The 17,208-nt window shown below is 32.5% G+C and overlaps 1 protein-coding gene across 1 annotated transcript; it reads right to left on the reverse strand.

Moving 5' to 3' along the window:
- Window positions 1-1,915: 1,915 nt before the first annotated feature.
- LOC134701692 (protein KTI12 homolog) lies at window positions 1,916-15,684 on the reverse strand. Its single transcript, XM_063562826.1, has 9 exons — window positions 15,529-15,684; window positions 14,015-14,066; window positions 12,270-12,322; window positions 10,916-10,971; window positions 9,217-9,296; window positions 6,014-6,173; window positions 4,859-4,921; window positions 2,852-2,920; window positions 1,916-2,561 (listed from the first exon to the last, which is right to left on the reverse strand). The coding sequence occupies exons 1-9, from the start codon at window positions 15,668-15,670 to the stop codon at window positions 2,418-2,420; spliced, it is 819 nt and encodes a 272-aa protein (XP_063418896.1). The 5' UTR covers window positions 15,671-15,684; the 3' UTR covers window positions 1,916-2,417.
- Between the last annotated feature and the right edge of the window lie 1,524 nt (window positions 15,685-17,208).

Consider the following 17,208-nt stretch of genomic DNA (forward strand, 5'->3'; position numbering starts at 1 on the left):
TTACAGACCGCAAAAAAATTTAAACTCGACTTATTACTTGTCATAAAACAATATACCAAATATCAAATGCATGAAGAAAAAAAGTGTGGAAAACTGACTTATCTTCAACTTTGTCAGAAGGGAACTAAAAATTTATTCTTACTGTGGAAGGTTCAAGTTCAGAAATATGTCAAGTTTGGTCAAGAACTGTTTTGTGACATCCTCGATATGAAAATTAGGAGTTGTGGAATGATTGACATTCAGATAAGAGTTCAAATTATGTGGACATCAGGATCAGAGTGTGACCTATAATTGTAATTTCAGTGTATTTGGTCTCTTAGGAAGAGTTGCAATATTGGCAATCATACCATATCTTTTATTGACAGGGAACCATATGGCCTTGAACATTGAGCAAAATCTGTACCATATTGGTCCCAACATAAAAACAATTCAAACAGGAAAAAACAGCCTTTGTTTTTACAAAACAATTAATTAAAAATAATATATATTTCAACCACTAATGACTTTGGACAGGAACATGGTCCGTAACCTTTATACTGATGGTCCTAAAAATTAATGTTTGAAATGATTGTTTGGTGAGCATATCTGTCTTGCAAAGTTCATCTGACCTTTAACCTCATTTTCATTGATTATTGGTCTATGTAACTTTTCATGGTTTTGTTTGTTTCTCAGATACTATATATATATAAACAATATATGTATGTCAACAATATTTGATGTATGGAATATTTGAAAGTTGTAAATGTTTGTCTAATTGGTGTATGTTACATTTTCATGTTTTTATTTATTTCTTTCATATACTTTAAGCAACATGTCAACTATATTTTGTGTATGGAATGAATGTCTGAATGAGTGAGTTCATTTGATCGTAAACCCATGTTCATGTTTCATTGGTTGATGTTAAGTCTGTATCAATAGTCTATCTGAAAATGAAACTGTATGGTTATCCATTTTTTGGGTCATAAAGAAATTGCAATAAACAGGATCAAAACATGCTCATAGTATTTTTATATTGGAATATTGTAAAAGGCATTCAATTTAAATCAGTAAAATAGCCTTGAAGAGGAAAACTTATTTGATATAAAGTCTCATACATGTAACTGAGGAAAGCAAATCAGAGAACCTTCAAAATCAAAACAAGAGTTTTAATTCACCAAAGACAACATCAATTTTAAGTTTGAAGATGCTCAGAGCATACACAAAGAAATATGGCAAAGTCTATGTTCCACAACTTCATGTCCCAAAGAAGAGTCTATGTAGGTTTGGATGAAATTTCTCATGGATTAATAAGTAAGTATGTTATAACAGGACAACAGAATGCAAAACAATTAAAATTTAGTTGTAAGGTGATAATCTTTGTACTAAAAATTGCTGAACATTAATTGCTTAATTCTTTATTTAATGCAATAGATTATTTAAATTTAGAGTAGGGATGTATTTGACGCGTTAATTAATGATTTTCTGTGCAAAAGAAAACAAATTGTTCTATTTGTTTACATGTTCTGATATTGTACGTTTCTATGTAACAAAGTATCGTCAAATCTAGTTAAAATCTCCAGGGCAAAGTTTTGCCCTAAAAAATCGGGTCATACCGGTTGTTTGAGTGAAGCGAATACAAGCGGATTCCAGTTTATGTTCCACAACTTCTTGTCCCAAAGAAGAGTCTATGTAGGTTTTGTTGAAATTTGCCATGGATTAATAAGTCTGTAAGTTATAACAGGACTACAGAATGCAAAACAACTGAATATTAGTGGTAAGGTGATAATCTGTATGCTACAAACATTCTGAACCATTAATTGCTTAATCACAAGTGAAAGCTCTATTTTTGAATAGATTGTGTGTGTTTAAATCTCAATAAAATAAAAAATTGAAATGCTTTTAAAATTTTTATTATCTATGACCATAATTTCAATATTGCACAAACAAGAGTTTTACACCACTTTGAAAAATAGCATTTTATTATCTATAACACATAGTACCGTTACATGTACTTTAAACCATAATATTCCTGTTCAAGTATTTATCAATATTCAATTTCAATGGCATTTTTAAACATAGTACAAACTTGAAACCTCATTCTTGAGCACATTCAGTGATTGAAGCAACAATAAAACAATGGAAATTTTGATTCCTCAATGCTTCTAAACTTCATACTTTATTTTGTCTTATTTAATGCACCGATGAATCTTTTGTGAACAAAATGATCCTCTTTGGTATCTATGATGAGTTTATTCTACATAAAGGTTAAACCAAATATAAATACATTGTAGCATAAAAATTTAATAGTCTGATTATAGTTAAAACATAATTGTATTCAATTTGTTGACTATTTTCAGATAGCATTAGCTTTAAAATATTTTTTGTTGTCTGTAATTTATAATTTGTTCCATGTAAAATCAAAGAATACTAAGACAATATCACCTTAGACAATTGTTTAGATATTGAACAAACATGCTTGTTATTTTTGAAGTGTCTTCAACTGGATGCATCTTTGTATAAGTTATAAATTGTCTTTTGTGTCTTTGTAATTCTGCCAATGTATAAACACGGGTCATTTGTATCTTCAGAAAGTTAAGGAAAATAATAATTATTCATAAACACACAAAACATTGTCTGAAGAAATACTGATATGTCTAATCCCATACACTCCAAATTTCATGAGCGTTTGCATGAACGAAATCTTTGGTTAAATTTTAAAACCAAAACCACCCATATTTTGTCAATCATATTCTATCCCCATAAATTTTTTCACGCAGCAGAGTGGACACGCTCCAATCAGATCTATTTATATCTACTTCTTTACTCCTGTCCACCCTCTCATTATTTATTCATTTCTGACAGAAAAGGATACTTTTTCTTGAGTTCCTGGTATTGAAATGAAGTCCCCTGGCACACCTGTCTTCTGGCTTTCCATTATAACCTGACAAAAAACAAAAATATTATCGTTGTTATGAATTAAATTTGTTTCTGATGTATAAAGTACTGTGGATTCATTATTATTCATAAGATACAAATTTTTGTGGGAACAGTTGAACCACTAATTTAAATGTTCAGAGAATCACCAATTTTGGATAGGCTTTGTATTCAGAGATTGGTACACCACAACATCAAATATCCAAGAAGCTGCAAGTTTTCCTTAATCCATGAAAATAAATGAATCCACAGTACCATTTTACTTGTACTTTTTTTTTGCTTCAGTGTTTCTTTAAAGAGAATACATAGCATCCATCATTACTATAACTGTCAAACATTCTTTAAAGATAAAAATATTCAAGATCCTGAATTAATGCACAGTACATGTGCTAGAATAACACAATCCCAAAGGAACTAATTTTTGTAGAAGTTTTTACATATTCTAAAAATATATTGAAGGAACTTAAGAATCATTCCAGCAGGGCCTGCATATAGTGCATATATCTTACAGTTGATATTTTATTGCAGAGCTTGCATTTCCTATTTACAATGAAGCTTTTATATGAGGGTAGTAATGCCCTTTTAACATCAGGCATCAAACAGTCGTTTTGGGCTACTGTAAGCGTCAAATTGGTAAAAATTTGCCATGATTCATAAAAATATCCTTATCGTGATAGGTCTCAAATAATTATCGTTACTGTCATTTGGGAAAATAAAAAACATGCTTCGTCAAAATCAGTCAATGTTTTTATCGTCTAAATGAAAGTGTACATTTTATTGTCATACACCAAAAATTACCGTTAACGTCATTTGGCAAGATTTTTTACCGTTATTCGTCATGAAGGTACCCCAATTAAAACCCTCTTGTATCAGGAGTTAAAAGTGCTGAAGGTAAAATCATCCTGTTTAAAATTTTACAGACAGCATCACGAGTTGGTTGACCAATAAAGGAAATATCTGTTTCATAAAGATGATGAAGGAAATGTTCCAATTGACGTTACCACAGCCCCTTTCTTTTTTCTAGAATATACCCTATACAATTAGACTATCATCCAAATTAAACTTGCATGAGCAACACAATGGGTACCACATACTGAGCAGGATCACACAATGGGTGCCACATACTGAGCAGGATCACACAATGGGTGCCACATACAGAGCAGGATCACACAGTGGGTGCCACATACTGAGCAGGATCACACAATGGGTGCCACATACTGAGCAGGATCACACAATGGGTGCCACATACAGAGCAGGATCACACAATGGGTGCCACATACTGAGCAGGATCACACAATGGGTGCCACATACAGAGCAGGATCACACAATGGGTGCCACATACTGAGCAGGATCAAAACATCATACTGAGCAGGATCACACAGTGGGTGCCACATACTGAGCAGGATCACACAATGGGTGCCACATACTGAGCAGGATCACACAATGGGTGCCACATACTGAGCAGGATCACACAATGGGTGCCACATACTGAGCAGGATCCAAACATCATACCTGATTATTTTTTCAGGTAATTATATATAAGTGTTGCTCAGGCCAAATAAAAATATATGTGTGGTTCCAGTTACCCTTCCTTTCCTATTTTTTCGTCTTTAAAATGGCCTACCCCAAAGATTTTATTGTCATTTTTCATTATTAGCACTGTTAAAGTCAGAATGTTGCTCCAATAGACTCAATGTAAAAAAAACATCAAATAAAAAAAATCCCTACCTACCTTAATTTTTTTTTTTAGATGTAACTGGAACCACACATACATTTTTATTTGGCCTCAGTATTTTGTCCTCTATGTGTTAGTTTGTGTATTGATTTCATTGGTTTTTTTCCCTTTAAGTCAGCAATATAAGTTTGTTTTTAGAATTATGAGTTTGAATGTGCCTTTGGTTTCTTTCATCGCTCTTTGAGTGTTTGTTAAATAAAACATACTTACGCTATTAGTTTCTTGTGTAATTCTGTCTAGCTCGTAAAGAAAATTTGTTGATGATAAGGGTTGCTGAAAAACATCAATACAAATTATTGACTGAAAAATTTGGCAAACAATGTACATGCATAGATCTACAAAAGTTTGGTTTGTTTGCTTGACAAGGTTTTAAGAAGATTGCTGAAGTTGCACAGTTTAAATTGACTGTTGAAAACAGTTATTGAGAATTGATTGGACAAATAACATGACAAATATTATGTCATGTTGGATTGCAAAGCATGACAAACATTTTCATAGAACAGTGAAAGGATATAAAATCAGAAACATAATAAAGGGCTGCGCATGATACGCCCCTTGCTCTAAAAGACAGGCATATAAGTTATTGTCCCAAAATTGGAAAATCCCCCCTTTTTTAAGCATAAAAATTCATAACACAGAAATGTAAAATCTGAAATTTATAAAAATTGACTGGGAGCTTACATCAATAGATATAAACAATTCATCAAAGTTTCATAGACATTGGAGAAAGCCTTTTTGAGTAATTGTCCGAAGTGTTGAAAATCCCCACTTTTTAATGAATAAAGCCCCATAAATCCAAAACTAAAAATCTGAAATTAAAAAAAAAATGAAAGGGAGCTTACATCAATAGATATAAACAATTCACCAAAGTTTCATGGAAATTGGTGAAAGTGTTTTTGAGTTATTGTCTGAAGTGTGGACGACGGACGGACAGACAACGGTATACCATAATACGTCCTGTCAAAAAGATGATCGTATAAAAACCAATATCAAATAGTGTGAATTCATTTATTTTCGTGGGTACCAATTTTTGTGAACTGAGGAAAAATTGTATTTTTATTGATATTTGATTTTCTGGTTTTCCCAAAGTCTACATACAAGTCAATATAAATGTTGTACTTCAATAAAAATTACAATTCTTGGCTCACATGCATGTAACCACAAACCCTAAAAGTTGGTATCCTACGAATATTAATAAATTCACAGTATTAAACCCACTTGAGGTTTTAGGGAATTAGTTTGACAAAGCTGATAGCAAAATGAAACCATCATTATTTTTTGGAGAAGATTAGGTTCAAATTTTCAATGTTTGTACTGTTGTTAATCTATTATATGTGTTGGTTACAATTTTTTTTTAAGTCTTACATTTTGAGTAGCCATATTTGGAGGAGGTGGTTTCCTGTTAAATAAAGCATCTTCTATCTGTTGAAATGGTAATGTGTCTTCTGCCTGTATAACAAATAATGGACTGTCCCATCTCTGGTTTGGATTAGGTTCCTCAAATCTCATAAATAAAGCATCTAATCTAAAAATATAAAAATAAACATGTATCATCCCCCTGTATAACAAATAATGGACTGTCCCATCTCTGGTTTGGATTAGGTTCCTCAAATCTCATAAAGAAAGCTTCTAATCTAAAAAAAAAAAAAAAGACAAATAAACAATTGTAGAAATATAGATTCCACAACTGCAACAAGTGTGTTACAATAATTCTCCACTGGAAACAGTTAAATTTTGATATTTAAAGCGAGAGGCTTTGCCGAGCTTTTTAAATAGTCAGGGATCTCCATGGCATGTTTAACGATGGTGCCCCGCCATCGTTCAAATGTCTTGCGCCATCGTCAAATAACTCGCGCCATCGTTCAATTGTCTTTTGCCATCGTTCAAAACTGTGATCGTTTTTATAGCCTGAAGCCATTTTTTTTAGCAATTATAATAAAATGCATGTAATTGCATAACCCTCAGGCTTTTTTATAGTATTATTCAATACAGTTCTAATGCCTGAGGGATATCCGGATTGTACAGGTAGATCAACAAACCAGACAGGAGAATATTATCTAAAGATAGACGATTCATTTGTTGAATTATTTAATTAAGTTCCGCAAATGCTTATGATAATTCAGATTAAAAAAATAAATTAATAATGGAGTTAAAAAGTTAAACAAGTCGAACACGTGCTTTTATTTTGACTTACTCAATCAGCATCCCCCTTTTAAGAAGTACAAAATAAGACGTAAAACAGTAATTAATAACTCGAGTACTGATGTATTGTAACGATAATATAGAATTACTTCAAAAGTTAAAAAGTAAAAACTTTTAATATTTCCTGTAAAGAAATATCATATCTTAATGTATGTATGTATGTAGATCCCTCCGTTTACGGAGCACCCCTCGAGAACTGCTAGGGTACAGTGGAATCTATGTACACTCCCTATCGGGATTAATGGAGATGTGTCACTAACGTATTTACAATGTTCACTATTTACAAGGAAAATCCCCACCCAACACCAGGGAGTGTTAGGACACCGGGCAGAGTCTGTTATTATGGTGGAGGAAGCTGAAGTACTCGGAGAGATTCACCGGGCTGCTTGGCAGGAACAGACAAACCGAAGAGATATCAGCAGATTGATCTCCAGGTCAAAGTCGGGAGCAACTTTGACCAACTGAGGCCCCCATAGTACCCATTCTAGTTTAAACTCCGGTCTGGGTACCAGAGAAGTGTGTGAGAGGGTGAAAATCGCCCTTCTGATGTACTGATATTTTTAGCACCCCGAGTTAGAATCGAACTTGGGACCTTCAGCACTGTAGCCATTGGTCTTATTAAACCACTAGACCACGAATTCATTTCGAAGTTTACAATCAAATTGATACATCCGTGTTTCCAGTTTCTATTCAGACTCGAAAGATGCATGTTGCATAGCATTGATTTGCTAGATAAAGTCATTAAAAACCTTTTCATTTGACAAATCTTTTTAACCTTTGACATAACCAGTACGACTTGTTTTGTCGTTGCTGCAAACCAGCCATACCGGTAATTGGTTCATGGTTGACTTCTGAATTTGACAGTGTCTGTGAAAAATAAGCTCCACATGATTTTTAACCCCCATACCAATTACCAAAAATAGCAAGAAAACTACATGGGGATCCTCATGATATCTATTGGTCATTCTCGACAAAGGTAAAGGGAGGGGGCATGATGGCTTGGCAAATCCAATGGCCTGAATAGTTAAAATTTAACTGTCAAGAGTGGAGAAATATCATAATACACGAGTTATAGTGGTGGAATCTGTTTCTCTAATGATTGTTATCCTTCTTTTTCAAAGATTTGAAGAAAATTGTGTACTTTTTATGTGACGTCATCAGACATGGTCACATTTTTTCATGATGTCACAATAGGAAAATTCAGAATAAACAAAGAAAATTTAACGTCACAATAAAATTTTGACCAATCATTTGCTGAAAAAAAAATTTCACTAGAAAATAGAAATATTTCCCTCACACCGGTCAGAAAATGTGAAAATAGCATAAAAATTAGAGAATTAGATATAATTTATCAACTACACAGTATCATGAAACTGAATCAAAATAATAAACCTGTCATGCACTTGAAATTGTAAAACTTTTGTCCAAAGAAATAAGAAGATGTGGTATGCATATGAGTGCCAATGCATACTTCTATTCTTACATCAGTCTGTGCTTTGCAATATGGGTTGTTTTTACTGCTACCTTTTGTTAGTCTTTATTTATTTTTTTTAAGTTAATTTGTATGTTTCAAATTTAAGTGTAGCGTACATTTGCTAAACTATAACGAAAAAATAAATAAAGAGACAACTCTACACACAGATACCAAATGACACAGAAATTAACAACTATAGGTCACTGTATTATAAATTATAGTTTATGGGTCAGCTGAAGCTATCTCTGCATGGAAGACTATCTTTGACCAGTTTGTTGTATCTTTGACACATTCCCCTCAATTCTCTCTTCTATATATGTTAGATTCAAATCTAAGATATATTTTGCTTGATTTTTTTCTCTCCAACAGACAACATCACCTTGCTTATATACATGAAATAAGTTTAGCATTGTTTTGAAAATTAGTAACGGAATCAAAATGCCTTTGACCTTGAAGGAGAATTACAAATATTTAATTTGTTTATCTGAAGAATCATTTAACGCTTTTATTACCATAAATTGATGTAATGGATTTAAAATGATTGATAAGTTGATGTTTTTTAAAGTGTTCAATGAAATAGCGAGGTTGCTGATCAGTTTAAGTGATAACGTGTTTGTCACAAACTTATTGTTTAAAATTTACGGTAGTAAATAAACATTTCGTATTGAATTTGATAACATTCTGAATTCTGTGTTGTAATATCAATGGATTTACAAAGATATCTAACAGTGAACCAAGATCTTCAGTATATTTAGATACCTGAACACTTTGAAATATATATTGATATTGTAAAGAATGGTGACACTTTAATAAAATAAATCTTATCTTTACAAAGATATCTAACAGTGAACCAAGATCTTCTATATATTTAGATACCTGAACACTGTCTTACATTTCATCTGAATATCTGTCTTCTTCTGGTTTCAAACTGTTCCATTCTTTAGCCTTGTCTTTACTTATATCACATAACAACTAAAAATCAAGGAATATGGCATTTTAATGGGTGTGGACACACATAAATGTCTTATCTAATATCATGAAACAACTTAACATCAAGGATATGATATTTCAAAGGATCTGGACAAACAAAATAATAATCTCAAATTACAAAAAAAACTCAAACTCAAATCACAAAAAAAACCTCAAACTCAAATCACAAAAAAAACTCAAACTCAAATCACAAAAAAAAAGTCAAACTCAAACAACAAAAAAAACTTAAACTCAAATCACCAAAAAAACTCAAACTCAAATCACAAAAAAAATTCAAACTCAAGGAATATGACATTTTTATGTGGACATACAAATATGGCTTTATACATCACAAATCACACTTCATCTGAAACAAAGAAGACAGTTTTATCAAAGACCTTGTAAGCAATTATAGGTCAAGATTGCTTCCATTACTTTTAAAATTAGACTTATTACCGGGTTTGCACTTTTATGAGCACCACAACATGTACCACATGTAGAAGGACATGAAATCACCCTAAGGTTTTTGTGGGCTTTGTGTTGATCAGTCTTTGGTTTTCTATGTTTTGTTTTTTGTGCTATTGTTTGTTTGTTGGTCTTTTTCTTTTTTAGCCATTACGTTGTCAGTTTTATATTAGACTTAAGAGTTTGAATTTCCCTCTGGTATCTTTCACATCTCGTTTTTTTTAAAATTAATTAATGGATTGTAAAGGATTTAATTATGTAAATTATTTGTTCACCAGTACTGACCATCACAGACTGTAACATGTTTATGTCATAAGAAAAAATGTCTGATGCAAAAGTGATTGGTGTATGATGTCTATATAGTGTTGAAGATTTGTGAATGGTACAGTCTGTGCTTGTTTGATGTTTTTCTGTGTATAGATCTGATGAGTTAAGCCCTTTTCAACTGATTTTTATAGTTTGTTATTATGTTGTGCAGTAACACCACGGTCTCAGGTTAGGATAGGGACCATTAGGGTTGAACTTGAGTGCACACACATGTTTAACTCCATAACAATCTTAATGTGGCTGTCCGTCCCAAGCCAGGAGCCTTTAGTTCAGTGGTTGTCACTAGTTCAACTTCATGTCTGTCAAATTTGTTTTTTGTCAATTATTTGGTTATACTGCACCTACTCATATATGAGATCCAGCAAACAGAGGGAAAATCCAAGCTTAAGAAAAGTGGTCAGGAGTGTATTTCCTGATCAAAACTATGTTGCTGGTTGCCAATTTACGCTGTTTTCTCAATTGAATTGTTTCATAATTTTGATTTTGGGGCCTTTAAAAGCTGACTATATGGTATGGGCTTCTCTCATTGTTGAAGGCTGTACGTTTGCTTGCATCCACTCTATTTTAACTTTGGTGGATAATTGATTCATTGACAATCATACCCAATCTCCTTATTTTTATATACTACAGTAAAACCTGACTAAACCGAACCCTTTAGGGACATGAGATGTTGTTTTCGGTTTTGGCAGGTATTCAATTTCATGATGTTCACAATGCATCAAATGTTATATGATTGGTCTTCAGAACAAGTTTGGATTAGACAGGTTTCCGGTTTATTCATGTTTTGGTCTAATCAGGTTTCACTGTATATGTTTACTGCTTGTACTTACAACACAATGGGGAGTTTTACATGACTTTGTTATACAGTATAATTCATATCGGTATCCTGAAAAATAAAATACTATGATGTTATACAATATTAATCATTGAAACAGTACCGTATCTGGCCATGTATAGTATGCAGTTGTATTTCATGTGCAACCCTTTTCTTTTCAATAAAATCAAAATGTAACTTTTAAAATACAGAAAAAATTACATTAAAGCACAATTTTTCAAGTTAATAATTCTTATGTTGTACATTTCCTTTATCTCATTTCAATAAATAAAAAAAAAAAATCCAATAGAATTTTCTATTTGAATAGGTTTACACTAGTCAAATTGGGGCCTTGATAGATTGCAGTGGCGGATCCAGAAATTTTCATAAGTGGGGGCCCACTGACTGACCTAAAGGGCGCCCGTTCTAGTCACGCTTCAGTGATTCCCTATATAAGCAATTAAGGGCATACGATACAGTTTTGATCCTGTATCTACAAGTTCATGAAAATTTGCCAGTAGGCTATTTTTTACCTGATTAAATCAAATATGTAATAAAAAATATACCTTCATGTGCTACTTTTTGAGTAAAATGAGGTCGAAATTTTGTATATTTGCTCGAAATTCAGATTTTTCGCCGTAATTTCTTTTTCGAAAGAAAGACAACTTTTTTGTTATAAAAGATAAACACAAATTTTTTGTTTGTTAAATAATCGGTAATTTCTGTATTTTATAAATATCTTAAAAAAATATGCATTTTTTTATTCAGAAATAACTCATATTTATCAAATGTTCATGAATTGAGGAAAAAGCGTCATTTTTTACTGCATGTTTATCAAAATTAAAAAAAATCCTCTATTTACAGTTTTATAAAATTTGGGTCAAATAATCTCCCAGCAAAATGAAACAAAATGCTGTTTTGAAAAATAGGAGTCCATGAACTCGTTTTCAAATTAAATCAGATTGAGTGATAAAAATCAGTCGAAAAATGCGTCTTTTCCCGATATGTCAAAGTTTGACGTCGCGAAAATAACAAATTACGTTAGCAACGTCATTACCTTCCCTGTAACTGTATCGTATGCCCTTAAGTTTTTTCCCAAAAAGGTGGGGCCCAGCCCCCTCCGTAAATCGGCCTCTGGATTGCTGTTTGGTGTGAGCAAAGGCTCTGCATTGAAAGATGTACTTTGACCAATAATTGTTTACACAAGTGTTTTCAACATGTCCAATGCAGAGATGTCTCATTGCCACTCATACCACATCTTCTTATTTATATTAGCAATCTTTTCATTGTGATCAAACATTTATATTCAAAAATTAAGTTAGGATTACAATTTCTCCAAAACTCAGTAAAATCAAGACAACACCACTTACCTTTAATATAATTTAGGGAATCTAAGATAACTATATCATCTGTGTTAAGTAACCTGATAAAAAGAAAATATAAATGTTTATAAGAATGACAGACATCAAACAATAGGTAATATTTATTTTTCCTTCAAACTTCATAAGTTTTAAAACATTTGCTATTTACATGTATAATATAGACATTATATTTTGAGAATATGATATATTTTTTTTAATTTTGATATCTCAAAAAGAATATTTTTTAAACAAAAATAAAATGTTTTGCTAAACATGCTTAAGTTGTGAAATCTAAAGTTAGTTATCTATGTTGTGTCTTGTGTACTATTGTTTGTCTGTTTGTCTTTTTCATTTTAAGCCATGGCGTTGTCAGTTTATTTTCAATAGTTTGACTGTCCCTCTGGTATCGTTTGTCCCTCTTTGTATCTGAACACCTGACAAATTATTAATAAGATTTTCATTTGCCCATCAAGTTCTTGTCTGATTTGAAATTGAAGTTTCACAGACTTAAAACTTCTTATATCCATGGTGCATTATTTGTATTGTAAAGATTGTGTATTCATAATTTGTTATGCATTTTAAACCATATCATTCACGTACCATCTTTTCAGTATTCTCCCATATGTTTTTTACTATGACATGTCTGAAATGATTTTTCTGTGTAATTATATCAATATTTGGTTCACATGTACCCTGATAATTTCAGAAACAAAATACTATTTAAAATTTCTTCTGTTAGAACACCATGAGTATGCTAATTATCTTATGATGACTGGTATCATTTATGGGCCAAGTGTTACTGAATTAAGAATACTGTGGATTCATTATTATTCGTTGGATACCAATTTTTGTGGATTTTGTCACTTTCGTAGGTACAGACAGTCAGGGGTACTACTTGTACAATTTGATTTTATTTACTTGAAAAAGTAAAAAAAATATACATATAAGTAAATAAATAATGTTTAAATAATCTCCCCTTCATTTTCTCAAAAAATTACTTGTATAAGTAAATTTTTCTTACAATCCAACAAAAATCCTCAAGTTTTGAGATGTAAAATCATGCCTTTAATGATTTTTCCAAGGTTTGCTCAATTTTTTTTTATTAAAGTTCAATGTTTCACCTCATTACTGCAACAAAGAAACTGATTGTGCAAAGATCTTAAGTATTTGCACAAGGCCTTCAAAAATTGCTCCTTGGGGGCTTGTAAATGACTTAATGAGCAGTGTTCTTAAGATAACAGACAAATGGGATTTTCATTGTCCATGAAATTGCACTGAAATGATTAGTAAAGACATCTGCAAAGAGCAGATAATTTAAAAATTCTATTAGAGCAAAGAAATCCAAAAAATTCAATAAAAGAAGATAGGATGACTTTTTTACTTCTACAAGTAAAAAAATCTGAATGTCTAAGGGACATAACTCAGCCAATATTTTTTTTACCTATACAAGTAAATAAAATACACTTGTATAAGTATCCTACAAATTAACTTATATGTGTATATATTTTTTTACTTCTTCAAGTAAATAAAAATTACTTGAATAAGTAGTACCCCTGACTGACAGATAAACCACGAAATAAAATGTTCAACACATAAAAAATTCTCTATGCGCTTGTATGCAGACATCGGCAAAACCACGAAATTAAATATCAACGAACATACAAGTTTTCCTTTATCCACGAAAATTGGTACATTTGTACCCACGAAAATAAATGAATCCACAGTAAGTAATAAGATATGAATACATTTTTTACCTTTGTACTGAAGATTTTAAGGTTCCTCTTATTTCCTTTTCCTTTTTAGAATCTGAAATATGATACAAGCATTAATGTATTATTGTAAACTTTAACTGCCTAGAGGACCAATTTTCATATATCCACATTTTTGTTGTTGCTGTGAATTAAGTTTCAAGACAATTACATTTCAGACTAGCATTCAATATATCATAATGAATTGGCCTAAAACTTTTGTTCAGTTAGGAGACACGGAAATGGTAGCTTTGACTGGTAAAAACATGTCAGATCCAAAAGGTGTTTGGCACAAAAGCTTTTGATCATCTAACATGCCATACATGTACATATCATTCAAGTTTTTACACTTACACAACACAAACTTAGTTAGAGCGTCAATCTATCAGGGATCAAGGAGGGTGGTAAAGGGTTATTTCCATACAAGGTTTCTCTGCCTTTATTTCAAGTGTTTCCATGGTTTTCCATTTATTTTCTCGTTTTCACCTGTTTGGTTCCATGAACATGATGAACTTCAACCTGTTTCATGTTACTTTTTATTTGTTTTCCCTGTTTCATGTTCGTACTCTTATTTTCATGCTTGTCCCGTATTTGATAAAAAAAGTAATCCAGGAATAATAAATTCAAAGTCAGCCTGGATATTATGTAATTAGTAATTTTATTCCAAGAGTTTCCCTGAGCAGAAAAGCAATTCTGTAATGAAAATCATGCTCTTAGGTTACATTTGCCACCCAACTACAAGACTCATGGTAGTTAGTGCACAAGTTTTTTTTGGCGTTTGTATGAAATAGAAACCACTCCCTGTCATTCCTGTGGTTAAAGTGGAAATCTAGCTATGTCATGTGTTGTTTGAGTCATTTTTGTGTGATTACTCTTGAGGTGGGGGTGTGATGAGATTTCAAGTTTTCTACCCTAAAGCTAGTAAATAAATGTACTTTATAGTCAGCCGTAGCAGTTGAGCTAAGTGAGTACTTCTTAACTGACTTTAACTCAGTCAGTTAAGAGGGGGGAAAGGAGTGGTCCTGATACCGAAATCCCGGGCTTAAAAACTTGAAATAATCCAAGCTTAAAATCACGAAATCCTGAGGTCCCGAAATTCGACTAAAAAATTCCAGGATCCTGAAATCCTGAGCTAAAAATCATCCGATCTGGGAGTCCTGATAAAGGTCCTATCCCCCCCCCCCCAGTTAACAGACAGCCTTGTAAATGTAGTTGTAACACAGAAAAAAAAATGTAAATAAAATAGCCTTGCCAGACATCATCATCATTTGGACCAAGTCATGCGCTCCTCTTTTCAAAAGCAGCAGGAAACACTGTTTGCATTGCCATAATAATTTGGCGTAACTTGAAGAAATTGAAGATGGTAAAACAATCAACACTGACAGTTAACTACAGTTACACAGGCACTTGTTTCTATCCATAGGAAGGTCGACTATCCATATAAATAAAAGCTTCTATTTTATATGGATAGTCGAATAGAAATGAGTGCCTGTGTATACGAGTTTTTTTATAATTTCAACCTGCATAGACTGAATTTCTGTCAACTCCAATACTATGGTCACTTATAACATTAACAGTTTTAGCTTTGAAATGTTCCTTTAGTTGTTGTGCTCGTGTAGATTTGCCACTTGATGGAAAGCCACAAATCAAAACAAACGGCATGTTTTGACCGGAAGTAGATACTGAACACTTTCGAAACACAAACCGTACCGGATTTCAGGATCCGGTTGGGAGTTCGAAAATTATACGTGAGGCTCCTCAAGGGGGTGTCTAAGTAATTACATAATTACAAATGTTTTGCAAATAAAATCACATAATCATAAATTATCGTTTTAAGCAACATAATCACGTTATCGAAAATACAGATTATGATTATCAAATAATTAAGTACCGATTTTTCTATTTGTCGTATTAAATCTATCTATCATTTGCATGATAGAAAAGTGCGTTTCTTAATTCTCAAGAAAACTGCCGCGGGACAATTAATTTCAGTTGATTACTTCTGGTCAAAATCCAGTATCAGCGTCGGCGGGTAATATGTCTGGACTCAGTTGAAACGTTATTTAGTTCGGTTTAGTCAGGGTTAACGTACGTACTTTGGCGTCTCATAATTAACAGTGCTCACAGAGCAAAACCTGGGAACAGTATTAAGTAAAACCGGCGAGACATTTCAGTGTGTCCACTCTTGTTTGCTTGATCACTTGCTATACCACGTTTAATAAATAAATACCAAATATAAAAAAGAAGATGTGGTATGATTACTAATGAGACAATTGTCCACAAGACTAAAATGACACAGAAGTTAACAACTAGAAATATGTCACCGTACGGCCTTCAACAATGAGCAAACCCCATACCGCATAGTCAGCTATAAAAGGCCCGAAATGACAATGTAAAACAATTCAAACTAGAAACCTAACAGCCTCATACATGATCATACATTTAGCGCGTACGTCTTGAATTATCTTCACAGTAACGTTCAAATTAAAACATTTGGAAGCCAAATTGTAATGATATGTCTATATTCCAAAAGATCCCTACCCCCCAAAAAATGTAAAGATAGACAATTTGATCTTTTGTTAATTGCATTTGTTTATAGCTTTGTGTCGATCTGATAAGTCCAGCCTTTTAAACTGATGTTTAAGGTTTGTACATATATTACATATTGGTAAGATAACTGTGAACGTGGCATGGATTATAGAAACACACAGCAATACGCACAGCAAAACTCAGCGTTAAAGAAGTTTGGGTTCGATGTTAACTTAGCAGAGATAACAGAAAAAAACCAAGTAAAATGATAATGATTTATTATAACATAAATTAACAAAATGACAGTTATCAATATTAATTGATAAGATAATTAAATATATATAGAGGATATGGTAATTTTTGTTTAAGTGGCACTAGTAATACAAGTTTTCTAAATGAGGCTGTATCTCAAATCTATCTATCTATCTATCTCTCTCTCTCTCTCTCTCTCTCTCTCTCTCTCTCTCTCTCTCTCTCTCTCTCTCTCTCTCTCTCTCTCTCTCTCTCTCTCTCTCTCTCTCTCTATCTAATTCTCTCTCTCTCTCTCTATCTAATTCTCTCTCTCTCTCTCTCTCTCTCTCTCTCTCTCTCTCTCTCTCTATCTATCTATCTATCTCTCTATCTATCTATCTATCTATCTCTCTCTCTCTCTCTCTCTCTCTCTCTCTCTC

This window comes from Mytilus trossulus, unplaced genomic scaffold (genome assembly GCF_036588685.1).
Source record: "Mytilus trossulus isolate FHL-02 unplaced genomic scaffold, PNRI_Mtr1.1.1.hap1 h1tg000249l___fragment_2___debris__unscaffolded, whole genome shotgun sequence".
Lineage (NCBI taxonomy): Eukaryota > Metazoa > Mollusca > Bivalvia > Mytilida > Mytilidae > Mytilus > Mytilus trossulus.